Consider the following 22,665-nt stretch of genomic DNA (forward strand, 5'->3'; position numbering starts at 1 on the left):
CTTCTTATCTCTACTCACCCTCCTTTGATGTAATCTAGGAAAGTGAATTCAGACTCCACGGAAAAAGACAGCAGTGTCACCTGTGTGAAAAAGAAAACACACAACAAACATGGCAATGGTTAAGCGATTACGTATTGTGAGTAAAGGAAATTGTGTGTCTTGTCTGTTTGTTTTAAAATGCTGACAGAATTGGTAATTTGCGTAGTCTTCTTCAACCAAAACTGCTGCAATGAATCATTTAGGTTTCACTAATTGACCAACCTTTGATCAGCCTTTTCTGTATATTTTTTGTAAAATAGATTAAAACACAGTTATACAACAGATCACAATCAGTCACCTACTGCTGATTTATTAAGAACAGTAAACTTTGGACTCTTTATGTTTCTGATTAGGTGTGTGAACCAATGCACCCAACAAAAAAAAAAAAAAAAAGATTTAAGTCATAATTATTAGTTGCTTCTTATACTGAATTCAGATTAATGTTAACCTTGTAAAAGAATATATTATTATAATAACGTCAACTATTGTGTTATCTTGGGGCATCAGGAATTACATATTTTGTGCTTCGATAAATAACCAAAGTGTTTTACACATTTAAGTACTCAATCTAAACTTGGAAGCTTTTTGGCAATTCATTAAAACCGAGCTGAAGTTTCCCTCACTGTAGCTACTATCAATATAATACAGTATACAATATAATATAATGAAAATGATAACAGGGATTAGCTTGTTTTATGGCTTTACACAGCTTTATATGGAACTAAAATTCTATCTGTCTGTCCGTCCGTCCGTCCGTCCGTCTGTCTGTCCGTCCGTCCAGCCATCCATCAATCCAATCATTACATCCATCAATCCAATCATTACATCCATCCATCCATTTACTGTACTGTTATCCTAGCTAGGGTCATGGGGAGAGTCTATCAGGAGAACACTGAGCAGAGTGTCGACCAAGCACAAGGAACACTCACACACCCATTATCAAATTACAGACAATGTAAAGATGCCAATCACGCCGCAACTCACCTTGCAGAGCTTGAAGTACCTGGAGGAAACCCCTAGACCCCCACACCCAGAGGTGTACATGATGTACACTAAACCGCTGTGCCTTGTTGTGTTTTAGTCCTTACATCCCAAAAATCCACAGATCAACAATCAACTTAACTTAACTGCTGATTCCTTTTTAATTCTTTACTGGAATCTTTCCTGTAATGCAATAGTGGTGCATGTTGTCATAAAACCGCCTGCCTTAATGCTTTTTGTGTGTCCATGGACAAGACAATGAGTGATGAGATCGAGCAAAGCAGCTGAAGTTAGGCAATGATGCCAGGATGAGTTTGTGATGCAGAAGACAGGAAATGAGGCATCTGTGCTGCAGTCATCAGTCTGGGTAATGGATTCATGTCACTTTAACTCTTCTAAGATACAAAGATTCTGTCTACTTCTAGAATCACTCACAGAGCTACCGCCCTGTCTCTTCCTCCCCAAGTCAGAGGTTCTTCATCATCTCTAACCTTTCTCATTTTTTTAATATGGTGAACAGCAAACAAACACTTAAATACTACATTTTCTAAGGATGTGTCAAAGGGATTCATGATACAACTCATGCAGCTGCAAAAATCACGAAATCGCTATTTATTTGTTTTTTTACTTGTTTAATTAGTAGGGGTGTGAAACGAGATAGAGAATAATGTGAAAAGTGTGTGTTCTTGCAGGCAGAGGATGTGTGGCTTCGTTTTGTTTTTCTATAAATGAAACGAAACAAACCATCACTGTGTGTGTGTGTTTGTGTGTGTGTGTGTGTTCGTTCCAAAGTTTAACTCACTGTGCCAGAATTGACGTATTTCTTCTTTTTCATCTTCTTCTTTGGATTCACCACCTACAAACCAGGAGAAACTGTTCAGAAGCCAAGTCTAAATACATTCACACATATCAGATTGGGTGGAAGACATCCAAGCAACATAGAATAGATATTTTGTTATCCAGTGCAATATTTCTTTTCTCAGAATAACAGAAGCCCTGAACAACAAGTTCTGAAAAACGTGTTGCTATGTCATTCCTGAATTATAGCAACAGCTGGATTAGGGTCTGGCGAACAGCACACAGAAATATAATATTCAATTGAAAAATAGTCACAAGTCGAATTAATGAGATCAGGTCTCAAAATAATGAGATAACTCGCAATAACATTATATATATATATATATTATATATATATATATATATATGTGTGTGTACTGTATATACAAAAATAACAGTTTATCAAGTCAACATAATGGCATGGAACTTTTAAGCACAAATTACAGTCCAGGGCTTTCATATGAAATGACGTGAGAAAACGTAGCTAGGGTGTGAACCCGGACGTTTCTCCACTGTTCAGGTAAATGTGGTGTCACATGGAATTATTCAGTCACAAGATAGCAGAATTACAGTGCTCCAGTGAATAATCTATCTGCAATTTTCTTTCTCTATCTCTCCCCACTTTAGCCACTTTGTTTTCCTATCTTGGTGTCCTATCTCTATTTCACATGCGAGATCACATAATAAAAGGAGCTCAGAAAGCGTTTGACTCCATGCTTCGTGATGGTGGAAGAGATAGTCAGGGCAACGTTGGCCAGGTCATCCATATTATTGACAATTTAGCAAGATGGATGTGGCAGAGGCTGGTGTCTGCAAACGCACAAAGAGCTACAGAGGTAAAACGTTGATGTCCAAACAAAGCGAAAAGGCAAAGTGGGTCTGGCCACCTGCTAGCTTTTCACATCCAGGATCCAAGAAGAAAATATCACTAATGCACAGTGTTTCTTTAAACACTGAAAGAATCGATGAGTAAAATGGGCTCTTTTATGCTTTAATCAACTTTAGGTCTGTCAATAGAAAAGCTGAACTTTTTACCACTGACTTAATTAGTTGTAATGTTATTTGTTACACAAAAACTGGCTAAGCAGTCAATATACACACACATACATATACTGTACATACATATATACATACATACACTCACATACACCCCAGTCTTAAAGTCTTAAAAACCATTTATTGGTGATAAAAATAATGAATGAATAATAAAGACAAATCATGTTAGAATCATGTTACTTTTTCTATTGGTACATCACCTTCAATATGATTCAGATTATTGCTATTCCTTCATATTTCTTATTTCTTCTATTCGTCCTTATTTTGAATTTAGTTTCTTAAATTTAGCTTGTTTATATGTGCAGTATAAGGAGGATCATGGAACATATGTGACAAATAAAATCCTGAATCCTTAAAAACCCTCATTTTTAATTTACAACATCCAAAAATGAAGAGGGAAAAAAATAGAAAAAAATAAAAGTGACATAATAACCTGGTTGCAAAAGTGTGCACACTTTTATAATGTGGGGTTTGTCTGTAAAACGAAAGCTTTGTTTCTGTAGGCTTTTCTTCACATCTTCTTGGTTTAATTGAACTTCCAGGAGGTGTACAGCAACATAAAGGTGCTGCAGGAATATCTGACTAGTACAGATTGCTCTCTGCATGTAACAACACTAATATTCGCTCATATTCTTCACATGTCTGGGCTGTGGGGAAAGGGTGAGCTAGAAGAAATACCTTCCTAAAAAAAAAGTCCAAGCTCAAATTTATCACCCCAAACCTTAGGGTCTGATGAGACCAGAACCAAAAAGGTGTAATAATTCTGAAAGGTATGTTTGGTGCTAAAATAAGAACACAATCCCGATGGTACACCATGGCAGCATCACGCTTTTTAAGCTTATTTTTCTCAGCAGGAACTGGGGCTTTTAGCAAGATGTAGGGAATCAAGAATAGCTACATACTGTATACTAGTCAATTTTAGTGCAAAACCTTCAGGTGTCTACTAGTGATCTGAAGATGAAAAGGAATTTAACCTTTCAGCACGTCAGCGACCTAAAAAGCATTCATCCAAATCGACAAACGGACGGCTTAACCAAAAGAAGATCCAAGTTTATGAGTGGTCAAGTCAGAGCCCAGACCTGAATCCAAATAAACCCCTGTGAGGGGATCTGAAGTGGTCTGTATACTGGAAATGCTCTTACAATTCTATATATTTTTGCAAGAAAGAGTGGGACATGCCATGCTGCAGACTCTTATAAAACAGTGTGCACACTCGCGCACTTAGGTTATTATAAGTTTTACTTTTTTCCTAAAAAAGTGTTAATTCTGAAACATTGTAATTTCGTGTCAAGTGTGGACAAAGCTCTGACATGATTTATTATTATTACTATTATTATTATTATTATTATTATTATTTTTATTATTATTATTATTATTATTATTATTGTGATTATTAATATATAATATATTTTTTACACCACAAAACCTGCTATGTGTACAGGGGTGTGTAGACTTTTTATATCCATGGAAAATATTATTTTAAATGAAATCTATTTCAAGGTTTTATTGCTTATAGCTCATCCCAGATTACAATTTTTTTGCATTGCACCCAGCAATCCATAAGGCAACAGATAATCTGACATAAATGCAGAAAGCAAAATCCCCAACAAGGATTTTTAAATCCTATAATAATAGGATAATAATTCCCAATCCTGCAGATCTCACCTGCAGGAATGCTAATGAGCCTTGTTTCCTGGTGTCACCCAGAAGAGAGGAACAACTCTCAAGTGAAGATACACCCTACTATTCACGTATGGAAATATATTAAGCTGTTCCTGATATGAATGCAATCCTTTTAAAATACTGTCTTTTTCCACTCAGCCTTTGTTCTGCATCATCATCTCTGTCGTTGTTGCCTCTGCCTTGCTCATTAGGGATCTAAATTTACATCCAGATTTCATAAAGCTGCGTTGAGTGTTTCTGTTGTCAAAATTAGTATACAAATAAAATAGAACTGAATTCATTACTATTGATGGGATGGTTTGAGACATTTGTAAAGTAGCTCACCTCATACACATTGAACTGGCTCTGACCTCGGGCTAGCTCTCGGTAGCTGGTGGTGAATTCACCAATAAAATCGTGACTAAAAGGGTGAAAAAATGAAATAAAATACAGGATTCAAAATCATCCATAATGCATAAAATAGGAGATGATCCAATGGCATGCAAGATACTGAGCTGTTTCTGTTGCACTTGACAATTATTTTGGTTTCATGAAGAAATGAACTTGTCAGTACCTTCCATCTCGATCCCAGTCATACACCTCAACCTTAATCGCTCTGAAAGATAGAACAAGTATGAAGATTTAAGATCTACACCATAAATGATAGTATGTTTTGCATATCCTGCAATTAAATCTGTAGTCCTATGGAAAAGTGACAGGTGGCAGGTCCATGTTAAGTTTCTTCATTTTTCCAAAGACAAACAAATCCAAAATGATAAGCAGACAAACAGTTACGTTTGTACGAACATAGATACTTGAGCAAGAGTTAAAGACAGAGAGCAGAAACATAGTCATAACCATAAACACAATAACAGTGAATCAAAAGGCTTGGTATGGACAGGTACGTGACACTGAGCATATACTTCACAATGATCTGTTGGAAAGTGAGTCCTTAAATGTCATACATGGCCATATTTGTCACTCTGTGTTACGAGATGTAGAAAGCAATGATGTTTCCAGCAATTATGTGACAAAAAATGGGTGCAAGGAGTATCAGGATGGATTCTGTAACTTCATGACCAATTTTTCGCTTTTTTTTTTTTAATCTATTGCCAACATAACATTTGATTACAGAACAATACTACTACTACTACTACTACTACTACTACTAATAATAATAATAATAATAATAATAATAATAATAATAATAAAAACAATAATGAATGAATTGGAGCATGGAAGCCTTTATTATCAGCACATATACATTACAGCACAGTGGAATTCTTTTTCTTGCATATCTGAGGAGGTTGGGTATCAGCTATGATACAGAGCCCCTGGAGCAGAGAGGATTAAGGGCCTTACTCAAGGGCCCAACAGTGGCAGATTGGCAGTGCTGGGGTTTAAAACCAGATTCTCTGATCAACATCCCAGGACCTTAAACACTTTATTGACCTCTACCCTAACTGGGAATCGAACCCAGGCCATGGCGGTGAGAGTGCCAAATCCCAGCCACTAGACCACCAGGGAAAATAAGTAATAATTAATAAGTGTAATAAGGGATAATAAGTGAAAAAAGAATGACAAACAAACTCAATCAGACTCCAAATCCTTTGTGCATAAACCCCTAAAATATTTGCAGACATGAAGATTTTGATGTAAATGAGGCTATTCAGCTAAAACAACATATTTCAGCCTTGGCTGGTCATTGTGCTTAGCCATTCATTTTACTTTAACAAACAAAACGTGTGTTCAAAACACTTGTTAGGGATTGTCATCGTCAGCAGCAACTTTAATTGGCTTGTTGCTTCGCAGTGCCTCAATTAAGCCATCAGTCATATTCACAGCATACTGTAAGACAAGACTATAGGAAGTCAGGATCTTACATCCCTCAGCAGATGTTTCTGCTCTGCAGCTCACACTGACAAGATTGGGAGGAAAATGTGGCCACCTGCAAATATTAATGAGGGTAAACGGCACATTCCCCTAAATAAGCTCATTAGTGTAAGCAAGACTCATTTACCGTTTAAGAAAGCATCATTACATTGTGTTACATTTCAGGCCTTTCTGGTCACAGCTGATACATAACACACTCACTAAGTCATTAAGATTGTTTACCAAAACAGTGCTAATTGTTGGCTTATTGCTTTTGTAAGGCAAAGTTGCTATGACTGCTAAAAAAAAAAGAGCTTAAGAATACTTTGGAAAAAAGTTTTGCATAAACTCTTCATAAGTGCAAAAGAGCATTCTTAGCGCAACCGATTTGGCATGCTTTGCTAGTGCCTTCAAAATATTCTGGCTGAGTTAGCTTAATGAGAGCTGTTACATTTCTTATGACCTCTGAACTGTAAAACCATCATTGGCTGAATCAAAATCAAACAACTTTATTTTTTTCCACCTACAGATGCTCTTGGAGGATTTATGAAGTGGTTTTTTTTTTCCCCTCTCTTCTACTTTCCAACTACATTTATGCCAGAGAACTGTCGAAACTTTTTCCCAACCCTTACAGCAGCACATCACAAAATTTCAACTAGAGCAAGAAGCAAGAAAACACCACACAACCACTGTGGAGAAGAAAGCAGCAAAAAAAAAAAAAAAAAAAAAAAAGAAGAAAAAACCCACACCCCTCCACATGCAGATGCGTAGGTGGTCACATCCTCCGCCGTTGTCTTATCTTCAAAGGCATTGAGTCAGCACCTTTTCAAAGCCTCAGTCACCTGAACGCCTTGTTTTCCGACACCATCAGGGAACTGTTGTCAAGACAATCCCCGAAGCAGCTGTCAGTCAACAATCCCAGCAGAAGTACAGAAATAGACAGTGTTCTCAACCCATCGATCTCACAAGGAACAGCGAAAGGGAGGAAGGGAAAAATGAATGAAAAAGGTAGAGATGGAGTGGGGTAAAAGTGATGGAGGAGTGCCGGCACGTCTATCAAATATCAAGACCGCTGTTCTGACGTTATCCCATAATGGAATGATGAGTTTTGGACAGCTGCTGGCATTAATACTGAGATAATATTTGTATTATAACTAAAAAGGATTCAACCACACACTTGTACATTTGTTAATTGTTCAAAATATGATCATTAATGGAAGTGTCCTACAATAGCTTCGTTTTTGTTAAATGGATGATAAAAAAGTCTGAAGGGGATGGGGGGCAATATTTTAGCACAACATATTACTAAAATCCCATGCAGACACAGATGATTGTTGATGGATGATGCTTTTAATCCTATTAGACTAGAAATAGCAGGTGCTGTTGCTCCTATACAAAGTCTGATGATAGCCATGAGACTGTCATTTTTTTTATGTTAGTATGCTAGTAAAAGGGGCTCCACTTACTCCCCCATGCTGCTATTTTTTTTTATTCTTCTTGGACCCGAGTATGCTCTTTTCCTGTTTTTGATGGCTTAGCTAGCTCTATTTCTAGAAAAAAAGTAAAATACATGCTGTCCTTGCCAACACTGCACTTATTACTGACAACAGAGACCTGAGTGTCGTGAGTGGATGATGGAGCTCTGCTTGGTGAAGCGTAATAAAGAAAGGATATGTGGATGGATTTTTGCTAAACATATCTTATCAGATATTGGGTCATCGGGGCGAGATTTGACTCTGCCTGGTACGTACGTCTGTGATCTTACCCATGCTATGGATTTTCACCAGAGAAATATTTTGACAATATTTTACCAATTTTGTTTCCTAGCTACATATCCATTACTATTAAAATGGTGTTTAATCTCTTCTTTGGATTTTATATTTAAAAAATATACAAATAAGGTTGATGATTTTTAAAAACAATCAGTTTCCCCGAAAGCACACATACAGTACTGTATATAGACACACCATCCAGGTGTCCTGGCACACTACTGCATGCAAATTTATTGTTTATTTAGTATCTGACACCAACACTAAGCTTCAACATCTGCCCTGCTTATTGCCACAGGCTTTTTGATTTGTACTTCTCCCCCTCACGACCTCTCTTGTAAACATTCTCTGTGCTAAACTATTGTTTCAGCATGTGTTTCTAGAGATAAAATAATATAAAAATGATACCAAAGTTGACATGTTTACCCCAAATTTTAAAATTTTAGCTCCTCAAAACTGTTCCTGGAGCTACTTGGCCAGATCAGTCCTGAAGGTTCTTCATCAGAAGTTACCATTCTGAGGTTGTGGTGAAACAGAAAACAATTCTGAAGTCCCTCTGGTTCCCTTATTAAATGTTTTGCCACACTAGTGTGATAGATTCAAGCTCAGTAATTCTTGCTCAAGCAAACCAAAAACTAAAAATGTGAGATACAAGAAACAGGAGGTGAGAACAATGTGGAGCATGAAGAAAAAAAGAACAAACTGTTCACACTTCTGCACTAAGGCTGATCAAGCAACACAGAACGTGTTTCTTAACATGTCAGTGACAACAGTATACAACACACAGCTTTAACGCTTCAATATGATAATAATATACATGCAACAGCACTTTATTTTTACTAGGCTCTACTTGTGCCCAGTGCTCCTGATGGGCCCAACAAATCATGATGATATAGAGAAGCAGCAGTAATGTCTGTCGCGACAAGGACCACCCACTGGAAACATTTGTCACAACCAAGTTGGCACTTTGAGACTCGAAAGACATACACCACCCTCCTTCACCTCCAGAGTGATGAGTTCGTGGAGCGTTTCAACCAGATCCAAGCTCACTTCCCAATATCAATGAGCCTAGACTTGGGATTTGTTACTGGTGCAGTGGGCATGCAGCTGCGCGGGATATCCTGAATATAGCCACATTTCTTATTATGAGATTGCAATAAACCACATCTAATGTTTTTTTTTATTATTATTATTTTTACTCATGTCAAGATTTTCTTTTTCTTTTTAATCTGCAGAAAATTTTGCTTCTTTTTTGAAATATTTCTAAAAAAAACTTTTGTGGATTGTATACCAAATATTGAAGGCTTAAAGACCAACAATTAAACCATTAAAAGTAAACTACATATACCTTCCTAGGGTAAAGTTGCATATTAATGGTAATGAGGCTAGACTGATGGCAGGGACTCAGTGCTAAGTTCATCAGCCATCTTCACATGAGGATTCTCCGAGTTCCCCTGTGTGTGCCACTGGAGTGTTGTTGAAGCTTGCCTTGCCCCAGTAGAGGTGAGTCAGTTGCCTAATGAAGTGTTTCAGCATGTAAATCATCGCTCACACATAGTAATGCTACAAAATGCTTGAAACAGGAGTTTCAAACTATAGCTTCTTTTGGCAGGAGCAAAGGAACTTGACTAGAAATTTACTGATAGATGATTAGTTTTGATTGCATTTGTAATTCAGTGCAACGTATGTAGTGTACTGTATATGCTAAATGGCACCCATGTCAAACCAGTTTGAAATCTGTTAACCTGCCCAAGCTTATCTTTTATATCTCTATATTTTTCTTGCACAGTCGAACCAAAAGAAAACCAGTTGCATGGAAAAGCAACTGAAATGAATGATGCCCCAGCTGTTGATGAACAGCTCTCCAGAGATTAAAGGCCATACAGATGAAAGCTGTACAGATTCAAGGCTTCGCCTCTAGCAGGCACCTCCATGTGGTACAGTGATACAGAAAACTTACCGGTCATAATCCCCGTTGCAGAGTGCTCTCACTGGGATGTTAAAAGACTGCCATACTGGATTGAGGGTGTTCTTCACCACCTCCGTCTTATGGCAGATGGTGAACCTTTGACAGAGTGAAGGGAAGTGACAAGCCAGTAGAGGCGTTTTATTACTGAGAAATAAACCACAACACATAGCAGGGAATCGGCCAGCTGCCGCATTAATCGTTAGAAGTCCACATCTAGCAAGGAATATAGGATGAAATAGTGTCTAATGGTTAGTGAAGATATTCAAGGACATAGCTAAAAGTTTCTTGTTGCTACTGTAAATCAGTGCCATCAACTGACATCAGTATCATATTATCTTATAGGATATTTCGAATACAAGAGCAAACTTACGTTCCATCTTCATTACTTCTGTAGAACACCATAAAGGGGTCCGACTTCCCAAAGAAGTCCTTCTTGTCCAGCTTATTGGCGCAAAACTGCATGGTTGCACTATCCTGCCGAAAGAAAAAAAAAAAAAATCTAAGCTGATGTTTATACTGTATGCATATTCTGTGTATATTAAAAAACTGCATTGTGTTCTCTGCATTTTAATTGACTGCAACGCAGCAGAAAATCTAAGCTATAACCCATTTTTTGTAATCCCGCCAGGAGAAAGCGAGCCTCATTACAGTGAATCTGGTGTTTTCTCTGACATTTCACACACCGAAGGAGCATAATGAAGCCTGCAATACGACGTTGCACTAAAGCATGCCCTGTGTATAGGTTTGTACATATTATAAGGTGTATTAAAGAGGTCCTGTACATATGTAACATTAGTCAGGGCAGAATAATGACTTTGGATGCTAGTTGAATTTTTCGCCCCTTCTGCATCGATTATTTCACCTAAATAATACCAACTACATCTAACATGTAGTTACCTACTAAATCAAAATGAAGAACACAAAGACATGTAATTTATGTCAAGACAGTTTGCATGGACAGCAGACATTGTCACAACGCAGCATTGCAGGAGATATGGGTCCCTAATGAGCAAGCCAGAGAGGACAGTGACAAGGAAAAACCCCTTGAGATGACATGAGGAAAAAACATCGCAAAGAACCGACTCAAACGAAACCCATTCTTTTCTGTTTGACATCAGCTTTAAACTACAATGCTAAACCGTACTGAGTGTGCTGGAAGGATGTCCAGGATGTGTATCACACTTTTGATTAGCAACAGTCCTTAGTTACAAGAGTTTTGGCTGACCTACTGTAGCAAAATAGCACAATGCTAACATATTAACAGTGAACATTCACCAGCAATCCGTTTTGTGTAATCATAAGTTATAAATGTATATTTTCCTTTTTTTCCCCTCCGTATCACAACCCAACAGTGATTAGTAAATGAATCAGACTTCACGCTGAATTGAAAATAAAAGTGTCACCGCAGTGCAAATTAACATGTGGAGATAGACATAATACTCTTAATCATGCCAGAGAGCATGCCATATTTCTGAATGTAATTTGCACTTGCATGGTTTGAAAATATTCAAGCAGTTTCTTCATCTTGGAAGACTCCTGTTGCTCCTGCCAACAGTTTTGTGTTTTTCTAGAAAACACTCCTCACTGGCTCGTTTATGCTCTTTCTTTCTTCTCTGAATACAGCATCCTCAAGGACAGAAGGCAGAAAACATTTCTTTGATGACTACCATAGCCAGTCAATAGAAGAGTGACAAACACAGCAAAAGCCATCACACTCTTTGCTGTTTAAAGTATAAGGGCCAAATTGATAAAAATTGGTAAAAATTTGCAGGATGTGAGAAATAATATTCCAACAATGATTTGTTTTCCTTCTTGCTTGCCTTGTGTGTTTAAACCTTTGACATAACCCTGACTTGCCAGCTTCCTCGTAATGCTTTCTACTAAAAATGAATTGTATAATGCTTTTTCAGTGTCTGGGTTTCAAGGACATTATTTATTTGAAATAACACTGTATTTCTTTGCCCTGACTGTCAGTTAGACCATTTCCAGGCATAGACATCAGGAGTCTGAGAAAATCATCAAGAGCTTTATCAGGAATAATACAATTAAATAGAAGATACAGAGGTTTTTGGCAGCACTTTGATTCGAAAGGTACCTATATTTTCTATTGCCTATTTTCTAAAGCAATGATGAATGATTAGGTTAATGGGGTTTTTTTTTTAGGTAAGGAAATGAAAGAAAAAGCAGTTAGGAACAACAGCAACTCTGCCACAAAGTGGTAGGCTGCGTAAAATCACAGAGGGTGGTCAGCGCATGATGACGTACACAGTATGCAGAAGACAGATTAGCTTAAGAACAGTGCGCAGAGAGCTTCATGGAATGTTTTTCCATGGCTGAGCGGCTGCATCCAAGCCTTACATCACCAAGTGCAATCAATGCAAAGTGTCGGATGCTGTGGCGTAAAGCATGCGGTCAGGACATTGTCACAAAGCAGCTTTGCAGGAGATATAGGTCCTAAATTTGTGGGAACAGTCTAGGGATGACCCTTAATGTTATAACATGACTGAGCACCAGTGCACAAACCAAGATCCATAAAGACATGGATGAGAGAGTTTGGTGTGGAGGAACCTGACTGTCCTTGACTTGAGTCCTGACCTCAACCTGATAGAACAACTTTGGGATAAATTGGAGCAGAGGCTGGCCTTAGTGTCCGACATCAGTGCCTGACCTCAATGTGAAAAAATCCCATAAACACTCTCCTAAAACTTGTGCAAAGCCTTCCCATTATAGTTAAAGCTGTTATAGTTGCAAAGGGTGGGCCAACTCCATATTAAACCCTACTGATTAAGAATGAGATGTCATCAGATTTCACGTGCATGTAAAGGCAGATGTCCCACAGCCTTTGGCAGTGTATGCAATGTAGTGTATATATGATATACATAATGTTCTATTGGAAGATGGTCATAATCAATGCTTTAAGAAAGCAATGATGCTGTATTTAAAAGTGTCTCAGAATGATGCACCTGTTGCTCTCAGTGAAGTTTACCATCTGTGTCCACCTGAGGAGATTCTCTCTCTGAGTGTGTGACAACATCTCAGAATAAATAAGACAAACTCTTCCAAGCACGCCCTGCTGTTAGAAAAGCCTCGAATTCACCAGCAAGCTAGCGACCGGAGACTTCTCACTGAGAACAGGATATGTTTCTATGTTTGAAAGGAGTGCCAGCACACCAAGGGTAATTATAACAGCGTCTACAATTTGACTTGCAAGCATAATAATGTAGATAAGAGAATTAAGTGAATAAATGATGTGTTCAGTGTTAAGTACTTTTCCAAGTTCACCAGGAGACCAAGAGCTCTTATGTGTTCAAGGAGGCTGGAAATGTTGCAGAAAAAGGGCACTTGCATACATCAACTCTAGTATTGGACTGCTACAGAACATAAGCTTATTTTGTCCTTGAGCTTATGGGATTTTTTTATGTGCTTTGTTATTAAAACCAAAATAAGGAGACACAACCCTGAACAGAATATAAAAAGGTATTCTGGCATATTTTACAACAAAAAAAGAGATCACATTAGCAATTGAGATTAGCAATAAGGAAAAGCGATCAGCAATAAGGCTTTAATAAACACCCCAGCAATGCTTTGATTATAAAAAAAAAAAAATTCAGTGTAGATTATTATTTATTCAAGTGCATTAAGGCCATGGTGTGGTTGCTGATTAAACAAGTGTCAACAAATTAAAAAAAAAAAAAAAAAAGTCATTTATACACAAGCAACAGTTATACTGCATACAACCTCTAAAGTCACCTTGTGAGTTTGCACAAGTTCTCCTGCTTGGCATTCTAAAAGATTTATGCAGCACTCCTGGATGTCTAATGACGGTCCAATGAAAGCAACCTTTGACTAAAGAGTTACAGATATTTTTTTTATATAAAGTTTGGCACAAGTTTAGACAGAATCACAGATCACAGAACCACAGCAGAAAAAATGAGCTGAGAAATGTGTTGAAACGGATAGTGATTTACTGACACGGTCAGACACAAGGCTATTGCTCTGTACCACAGAGTGTGCTGTGGTGTGCTGAAAATGTTCTCATTCCTCTACGTTTATCAGCTTCGTAATGCTCACTTCGGTACACAGTGGCTAAACTGGCTAATTTCTTAGGTTATCACAAGTAAGTGGTCTCAGGGGAAGTAAAGTCTGCCACAGATTTGACAAAGAAAACAAGCAGGCAAGATTTCTGCATTCGGTAAATCTCGAAAACAACTATTCTTTTTTTTTGTTTGCTTGTTTCTTCTGAATAAACTAATTCTCAATAATCCCTAGGTTGCTTCAGCAAAGCCATGAAGAAACCTGTTTTCTCAAAGCCCATCTGTAGGTATGTTTTCAGAGTGGTACAACACATGATACAGTAGCTCTTATGAGGAGTGCAGGTTGTGCACACTGCATGCTTTAAGTGAAGAGGAGATTACTGCGACAGGAAACGGCACATCTAATCAAACATCCTTAGAATACCAGGTCTGTTATCTGGGCTACAGTTAGTCAACATGGTGTTGCTGTTGCCTGGGTCGCTTACAGACTGCAAATGACATCCTCATAGTTTTTAGTAGAACACAATCTGTGTATTTTTATCACCAAACACAGACAAGCCTTGTTGGCCAGGGTTCCTCGATGACAAGCTTTTAAAATGAACAAAGCACAAACAGAGATTATGTAGGCGGTATAATGCAGTGACACGGTCTATCTATATATCTGTTTCTGTACCAGTTTAGGGCTCGATTTGTATTTGTACTTAAACCTGAAGTGAGTGTGGCCTGAACCCCGAAAGGTTTCTTTTTAAATAAAATATATAAAAAATACCACCTTCCACTGAAGAAAAAACAGAGGTTGTAAATTTCTAATTTAAACCACTGTAGATAGATAGATAGATAGATAGATAGATAGATAGATAGATAGATAGATAGATAGATAGATAGATAGATAGATAGATAGAAGGTAAGACATATAGATAGATAGATAGATAGATAGATAGATAGATAGATAGATAGATAGATAGATAGATAGATAGATAGATAGATAGAAGGTAAGACATATAGATAGATAGATAGATAGATAGATAGATAGATAGATAGATAGATAGATAGATAGATAGACAGACAGACAGAGTGATAGACAGACAGACAGAGTGATAGACAGACAGACAGATAGATAGATAGATAGATAGATAGATAGATAGATAGATAGATAGATAGATAGATAGATAGATAGATAGATAGAAGGTAAGACATAGATAGATAGATAGATAGATAGATAGATAGATAGATAGATAGATAGATAGATAGATAGATAGATAGAAGGTAAGACATAGATAGATAGATAGATAGATAGATAGATAGATAGATAGATAGATAGATAGATAGATAGATAGATAGATAGATAGACAGACAGAGGGATAGATAGATAGATAGATAGATAGATAGATAGATAGATAGATAGATAGATAGATAGACAGACAGACAGACAGAGGGATAGACAGATAGATAGATAGATAGATAGATAGATAGATAGATAGATAGATAGATAGATAGATAGATAGATAGAAGGTAAGACAGATAGATAGATAGATAGATAGATAGATAGATAGATAGATAGATAGATAGATAGATAGATAGATAGATAGAAGGTAAGACATAGATAGATAGATAGATAGATAGATAGATAGATAGATAGATAGATAGATAGATAGATAGATAGATAGATAGATAGATAGATAGATAGAAGGTAAGACATAGATAGATAGATAGATAGATAGATAGATAGATAGATAGATAGATAGATAGATAGACAGACAGACAGAGGGATAGACAGATAGATAGATAGATAGATAGATAGATAGATAGATAGATAGATAGATAGATAGATAGATAGATAGATAGATAGAGGGATAGACAGATAGATAGATAGATAGATAGATAGATAGATAGATAGATAGATAGACAGACAGACAGAGGGATAGACAGATAGATAGATAGATAGATAGATAGATAGATAGATAGATAGATAGATAGATAGATAGATAGATAGATAGATAGATAGATAGATAGATATGTTTACAACACATCAGTTATTATTATATTCTTTCTTTTTGGAATATTAGTATCCACTTGAGTTACATCTGTATTATTATTTAATACAAATCCCTTTCAAATCTCAGTATAGTTGGAAAAATGACAAACGTGATCTAAAAGTAGCTATTTTTATAATTACACCTCCATCCCATAATCAGAGTTGGTCAAACGCATGCAGGAACATTTGCACCTTCACCTCCTCCACCTCCACATTACCAGTACATAGATGGAGAAAAATATTGCAAAGCAGCAAATCCCTTGAGGTGGGACTGCGTTGTGGTGGAAGAAATGGACTATATTAAAAGCTGCTACAAATCAATGTTCATGACTTTTTTCGCTTGCTTTGTAAACTGTTGCATAAAAGCAATATAATGCTGGAGATTACAACATAATGGCTATGATTTGGTTGCAGTCACAAGCCAAAAGCAAGAGCCATTGATCTTTATGTATTCATAATAACACAGTCCCTCTTGTGTTATTTTGCTTTATCGCAAATTCACATATGAATGTTACTCAAAGAATTAGGAAATTCAATAAATACTGATAGATAAAGTGATTGATTAAGTCATACTGATCATTTTACAGGTAAAAGAGGTGAGATAATATGCTGCCCTCCTACCTTTGTCAGTGACTCCTTCCCAGGCTGAAGAGCATTAACCTAAATCATATAATTTGCACTTCACTTTGTTCTAAGGGCTTATTAAAAACTCATTTCTTATCAGCTTGCATGGTGCAAAAATAACAGAAACCTGACACTGCGTCTCTGCCACTAATAGGCAAATGTAGGCCGATGTGACCCACTTCAGCGCTCCCTGATCGTAGAAAATGCCACATTACTCTGCCAGATGTAGGTGAAAAATGGCATGGTCTTTGCAGCAGCGACCAGATCTGCTTCATCAGCAGTGTAGCGCGATCCATTCTTCTGAATATCAATGTTAACAGCATACCAAATAGGGCTGTGAAATAGCTAACAGGCTCAGTAAAAGGTGAGGTGCACAGCAGAATTTCAATAGGGGCAGGTAAAGTATCCCCAAAGGCCAGTTTCAATTTGATATATGTGCCGAAAATTACTTGTGAGAAATATTACTTTTAGGACCTTGATCTCATCTTACATTCCATAGCTGAAGTCACCATTCAACTTGACAAAGGTGACTGAGTAATAGCATGTGGGTCTGATTGATTAGTACGCAGTCTGCGCTTTATTCGTAATCAGACTTATACCAGGCCTCTCTCTGGAAATAGTCAAAACAAGATGTTATCAGCTGCTACAGTTAAGCCTGTTCTGAGCCCTAGGATCCTCTACATGCAAGATACAAAATGGAAGCTATAGAGAGGGAAAAGATCTAGACAACCCTCCAGCTGTGAAAAGGAAATCAATACTATCAGTGTCATCAGTGTGGCCTCTTGTCAACACGGAAGTCCTTTAAGCCTTAGTGTGGTGTGTGGTGAGCTCAGATAATCATGCATCTCTCCGTACTGTACCTATCGCACACAAAAGAACATCCTGCACCAAGAAAGTGACCAATTCTCACTCCCATAAGCTACAGAAGCCCAGTTTAAGGGTCTTGGGTGGTTAGCGTCTTAGCCGTGGCAGACTGCAGTTAAATGGGCCAGAAAGAGAAAAGGCTGGTGGTTAATACAGCACTGATTGGCTTGAACTGATTAAAATCACTTGTAGAGATAATGGTACTAGTACATTGTTACCATATTTGAGTATTTTACTTTTTTCATTGTTTACAAATGAAAAAAACATATATCATAGTACTCCTGATTGATCAGAAGCATTTGATTCATTTTCTTTTCTGTAACATAAGCTCTGACCATCTTTCACAGGTTTATATTCATTGGCTTGTAGTCATATTTTGTTTATAGTAATTTCTGTAATAATTTCCCAGTTTTTTTTTTGTTAAATGTTGACTAATAAAAGTCTACAATAAAATGTAATAAAATGGGGTAATGCATCACACCACCCCATCACTGATTATATTCCTATACAATCTTGCCCCAGGGGGGCACGGTGGCTTAGTGGTTAGCACGTTTGCCTCACACCTCCAGGGTTGGTGGTTCGATTCCCGCCTCCGCCTTGTGTGTGTGGAGTTTGCATGTTCTCCCCGTGCCTCGGGGGTTTCCTCCGGGTACTCTGGTTTCCTCCCCTGGTCCAAAGACATGCATGGTAGGTTGATTGGCATCTCTGGAAAATTGTCCCTAGTGTGTGATTGCGTGAGTGAATGAGAGAGTGTGTGTGTGTGTGTGTGTGTGCCCTGCGATGGGATGGCACTCTGTCCAGGGTGAATCCTGCCTTGATGCCTGAGAGGGCACAGGCACCCTCTGACCCAAGGTAGTTCGGATAAGCAGTAGAAGATGAATGAATGAATGAATCTTGCCCCATTCCTACGTATTATTTCTTACTTAATAAAAAAGTAATACCTATAAATTAATCCTAGCCCTAACCCTCACCCATGTAACTTGGGTGTTAAAGAAAAAATGTCTTTACCTATATGCTATGTTTTAATCCAACAAGACAGACTGGACACTTTTTCATTTTTAACTAAATTTTCCGATTGACTATTAAAGTAAAATTATGAACTGTGTCAATATTCAACAGTGCAGCAAGACATTTGAATACAAATGTATGAACATTCATGTGGAAATTTTAGGATAGGATTCTAGCTGATAAAATCTATCTTTACTCAAATACAGGGGAAGAAAAATACATCATACACACACACACACACACACACACACACACACACACGCACACACACAAGAGGCCTTCTTATGAAATCAGACTTTGCATTAACAAACACATTCATGCAGCGAATCACCCATAACCAAGGCTGATTATCATCCAGTGAAAGCGCTTTGATCCTTCATAACAGCAAAGTTTTTACCCCTCTGAGCCATCTAAAGGAATTTCAAATCCACACATACTTATTCTTATGCAAAAATATGCTCATGGTCTTCCACACACTCTGCACACACGTACATATTGATCTAAAATATCTCAAATATCATCCACCAGCATTATAAATTTCATTCTTACATACCAGTTCTAAGATGAAGTGCTAAACTAGCGCTTGCTCAGCCTAAGCTAAAGATTCTCAAATCTGATTGGTCAGACGTCGACTCCTTTTCTGTTACGGCGGCACTGACTTAATGCCGTAATTAAAATCGAATTAATAATTAGCAATTAAAATTGTATTGTTACCCTCTTTCTATGTGATTGTTTAGATAGTAACAACTCATTTGTAGGGATGTATGCAGTATGCCTTCTGCACCACATAATTCAATTCAATCAATTTTAACAATTCACATTGTATCAAAGCAGCTTTACAGAAGTATAGAAACAGAAGAAAAACTAAAAATAAATAGATGAATACATGCATTTGAGGTTAATTAATGTAAAAATAGTAATATAAAATTTCAAATACTATACATACATATATGTATAACATCTATCCCTAATGAGTAAGCCAGAGGCTATGGCAGCAAGGAAAATCTCCCTGAGATGATATGAGGAAAAAAACCTTGAGAGTAACCAGGCTCAGAAGGGAATCCATCCTCATTTGGGTGACACTGGACGGGAAATAATGTAAATTTATATAATGTCCTTCCTACAACAGCTCATAATAGTGCAACTGAGAGCTCCTGAGGAACTAAGAGCTCCTGAGAGCTCCTGAGGAACTAATGGGTCAGCGCAAACTCTGAGTTCTCCACAGACCCAACACTAATTCCTTCCTGTCAAAGTCTTCAAATGATCGCTGATAAAGCCCAGAACATACAGCTAACTGACGCAACAATGGCACGATGTCCTGGATGGATACAGGAGTACGTTCATTCGCAGACACTTTCAATTAAGGAAATCCTTCCTACCTATGTCCATCGGACTTCCTCTGTACAACAACAGCAATCTCGTTGTGCATTTCTATTTATATTTTATGTATATATTTTCTTAGTGTGTATATAAGTCTTTTTCTTCTATAGAATTCTATTTTGGAATTCTTATTTTGGTGACTTGGTACTGCGGTAACCAACCCAATTCCCCCTCTGGGGATTAATAAAGTATCCTGATTCTGATACCGAATACGTTTTAAAATTGTAATCATTACCTGAAAATTGTGCTGTTCTTGGAAAATGGATCCGTTTTGGGATTGGTACAAGTACTGTAAGCTCTCTTCACATCAAGCCACATCACAACACGCCGTCACTTAATCCTGTTCCTATAACAGCATTGTTATTTTATATTCCTTACAACACAGCTAGCCGGTGTTCCGTTTCGAAACCCATTTACACTGTCGTTCATGTGGATCAAGCTGCGGGAATGAATATTCTATGTACCGTGGCGAGGGATCAGGAGAAGCTGTAGAACTAGTCGACATGATTTGCTTAATAGCTCATTGTTGCTAAGATGGACTGAAAGCTTTTGTGTGTAAAAGATGGGCAGCGCAGAGAATTAAAAAAAAAAAACTACAAATAAGCTCTCTTATTGATCTACAGAACCAGGCAGGCAATAGAAATCCTTTTGATATTGTAATGAAGGTGTTTCAGTGGAACGATGTCCGGGTGCACGTTTTCATATCAGAGAGCGGCTCAAAGACGCTTTAACCGCGCGACGAACCTCTCTAAATAAATTTGTGATTTAATTCAGATTTTGATCTTACACAGAAGTGATCAAATTAACCTGATATTCGCAAGATTGGGATTGATCTATTTTTAAAACGTACTTGGTCATTCTAGTGATGTATGTGAACTGCTTTATATGCCTTCAGATCCTATCAATATCTCAATATCTGTCACACAAGGACATTTGGCAGAAAAGGAAAATCATTTCCCTCGATTATTCATTCATTCATTCATTTTCTACCGCTTATCCGAACTACCTCGGGTCACGGGGAGCCTGTGCCTATCTCAGGCGTCATCGGGCATCAAGGCAGGATACACCCTGGACGGAGTGCCAACCCATCGCAGGTTCCCTCGATTAATAAAAGCAAATACATCTAAACACTAAATGAGAAGAAATTAAACACTTATATTAAAACCTTTATAGAAATGTCATTGTTTGGTGTTTGTTTATTCATTTCATTGGACAGATTTATATAGATTTTGCTGAGGCAGGATGACCTTAATAATGACAAGGCTTCAAACTAAATGATTTGTATGGATCTCACAGCTGAGTGAAGCCTATAGCCTAAATCAGCTGTGAGATCCTTAGAACTTCTCCATGAAGCAGGTTTGCCAGGTTTTAGTAACATTTCCAGCCCGACTACATCTCTTAAACCGCACAAAGACCTGAAACTAGCTCAAAAATGTGGGCTTTCTCAGCCTCTGCGTAGGAAACTAGGTCACTGTGGTACACACATATTTCTGATGCATGGATATTATCCACTCCAAATCCCTATTTTTCTCTCCCAATCTAACCTATCTTACAGTAAATGGTTCTGTACATCATAGACCACACTAAACCAAACATATGACTATTAAATATATTTCTAGACATTTTCATGTCGAGATAGTTTTTCTCGTTTTAAATATTTGTTTCTAGAATGAAGGAAAATGATAAAAAAACATAATAAGGTTTAATAAGCATATATTCATTCATCTTCTACCGCTTATCCGAACTACCTCGGGTCACGGGGAGCCTGTGTCTCAGGCGTCATCGGGCATCAAGGCAGGATACACCCTGGACGGAGCGCCAACCCATCGCAGGGCACACACACACACACACTCACACACACTCATTCACTCATGCAATCACACACTACGGACAATTTTCCAGAGATACCAATCAACCTACCATGCATGTCTTTGGACCGGGGGAGGAAACCAGAGTACCCGGAGGAAACCCCCGAGGCACGGGGAGAACATGCAAACTCCACACACACAAGGTGGAGGCGGGAATCGAACCCCGACCCTGGAGGTGTGAGGCGAACGTGCTAACCACTAAGCCACCGTGCCCCCCTAAGCATATATTTGATATTGTAATTTTTTTTAATAGAATATACTAGATAACTGACTATATTCAAGATATTATCTTCTTTTTTTTTGGCAGGGAAAAGAGCCTCCATTGCAAGAGCTGTTTCTGCAGAAATCTTGTTTCCAGCTTGTTAGTCTACACCGTGTTCAAGTAGAGACCATAACTCATCTATTTTTTTCTATACATAGTGTGTTCGCTGAATCCTGAGTTCTTATTGTCATTTTCTGACCATAACCCAACTGTTGGCTGGATATTTTTGGTTTGCAAACTGTATCTTAACCCAGCACTGACAGTGAGGAGTTTAAAAATACATACAAAGTGCACTTGTGTGCACTTAGATAGACCTGATAATACAGTATGGCAAATGTACAGCTTTAAAGTAGGTGTATGTAATAAACTGACCACTGACAGCATAGATTTACTGTCAGAGAAGTA

The 22,665-nt window shown here is 37.7% G+C and overlaps 1 protein-coding gene and 1 long non-coding RNA gene across 2 annotated transcripts in view; one reads left to right on the forward strand and one right to left on the reverse strand.

Moving 5' to 3' along the window:
• cpne5b (copine Vb) overlaps positions 1-22,665 on the reverse strand; it is a 107,915-nt gene that overhangs the window by 28,836 nt on the left and 56,414 nt on the right. The window contains exons 8-13 of the mRNA XM_060858744.1: positions 10,556-10,659; positions 10,177-10,281; positions 5,150-5,191; positions 4,921-4,996; positions 1,823-1,876; positions 19-80 (exon numbers count right to left, since the gene is read on the reverse strand). Coding sequence (XP_060714727.1) covers positions 19-80; positions 1,823-1,876; positions 4,921-4,996; positions 5,150-5,191; positions 10,177-10,281; positions 10,556-10,659 — 443 coding nt within the window. The remainder of the gene's footprint in view (positions 1-18; positions 81-1,822; positions 1,877-4,920; positions 4,997-5,149; positions 5,192-10,176; positions 10,282-10,555; positions 10,660-22,665) is intronic.
• On the forward strand, positions 582-8,126 carry LOC132838434 (uncharacterized). Its single transcript, XR_009647637.1, has 2 exons — positions 582-1,387; positions 6,977-8,126. It is a non-coding gene; the product is annotated as an uncharacterized LOC132838434 (long non-coding RNA).

This window comes from Tachysurus vachellii, chromosome 22 (assembly GCF_030014155.1).
Source record: "Tachysurus vachellii isolate PV-2020 chromosome 22, HZAU_Pvac_v1, whole genome shotgun sequence".
Taxonomy (NCBI): Eukaryota; Metazoa; Chordata; class Actinopteri; order Siluriformes; family Bagridae; genus Tachysurus; species Tachysurus vachellii.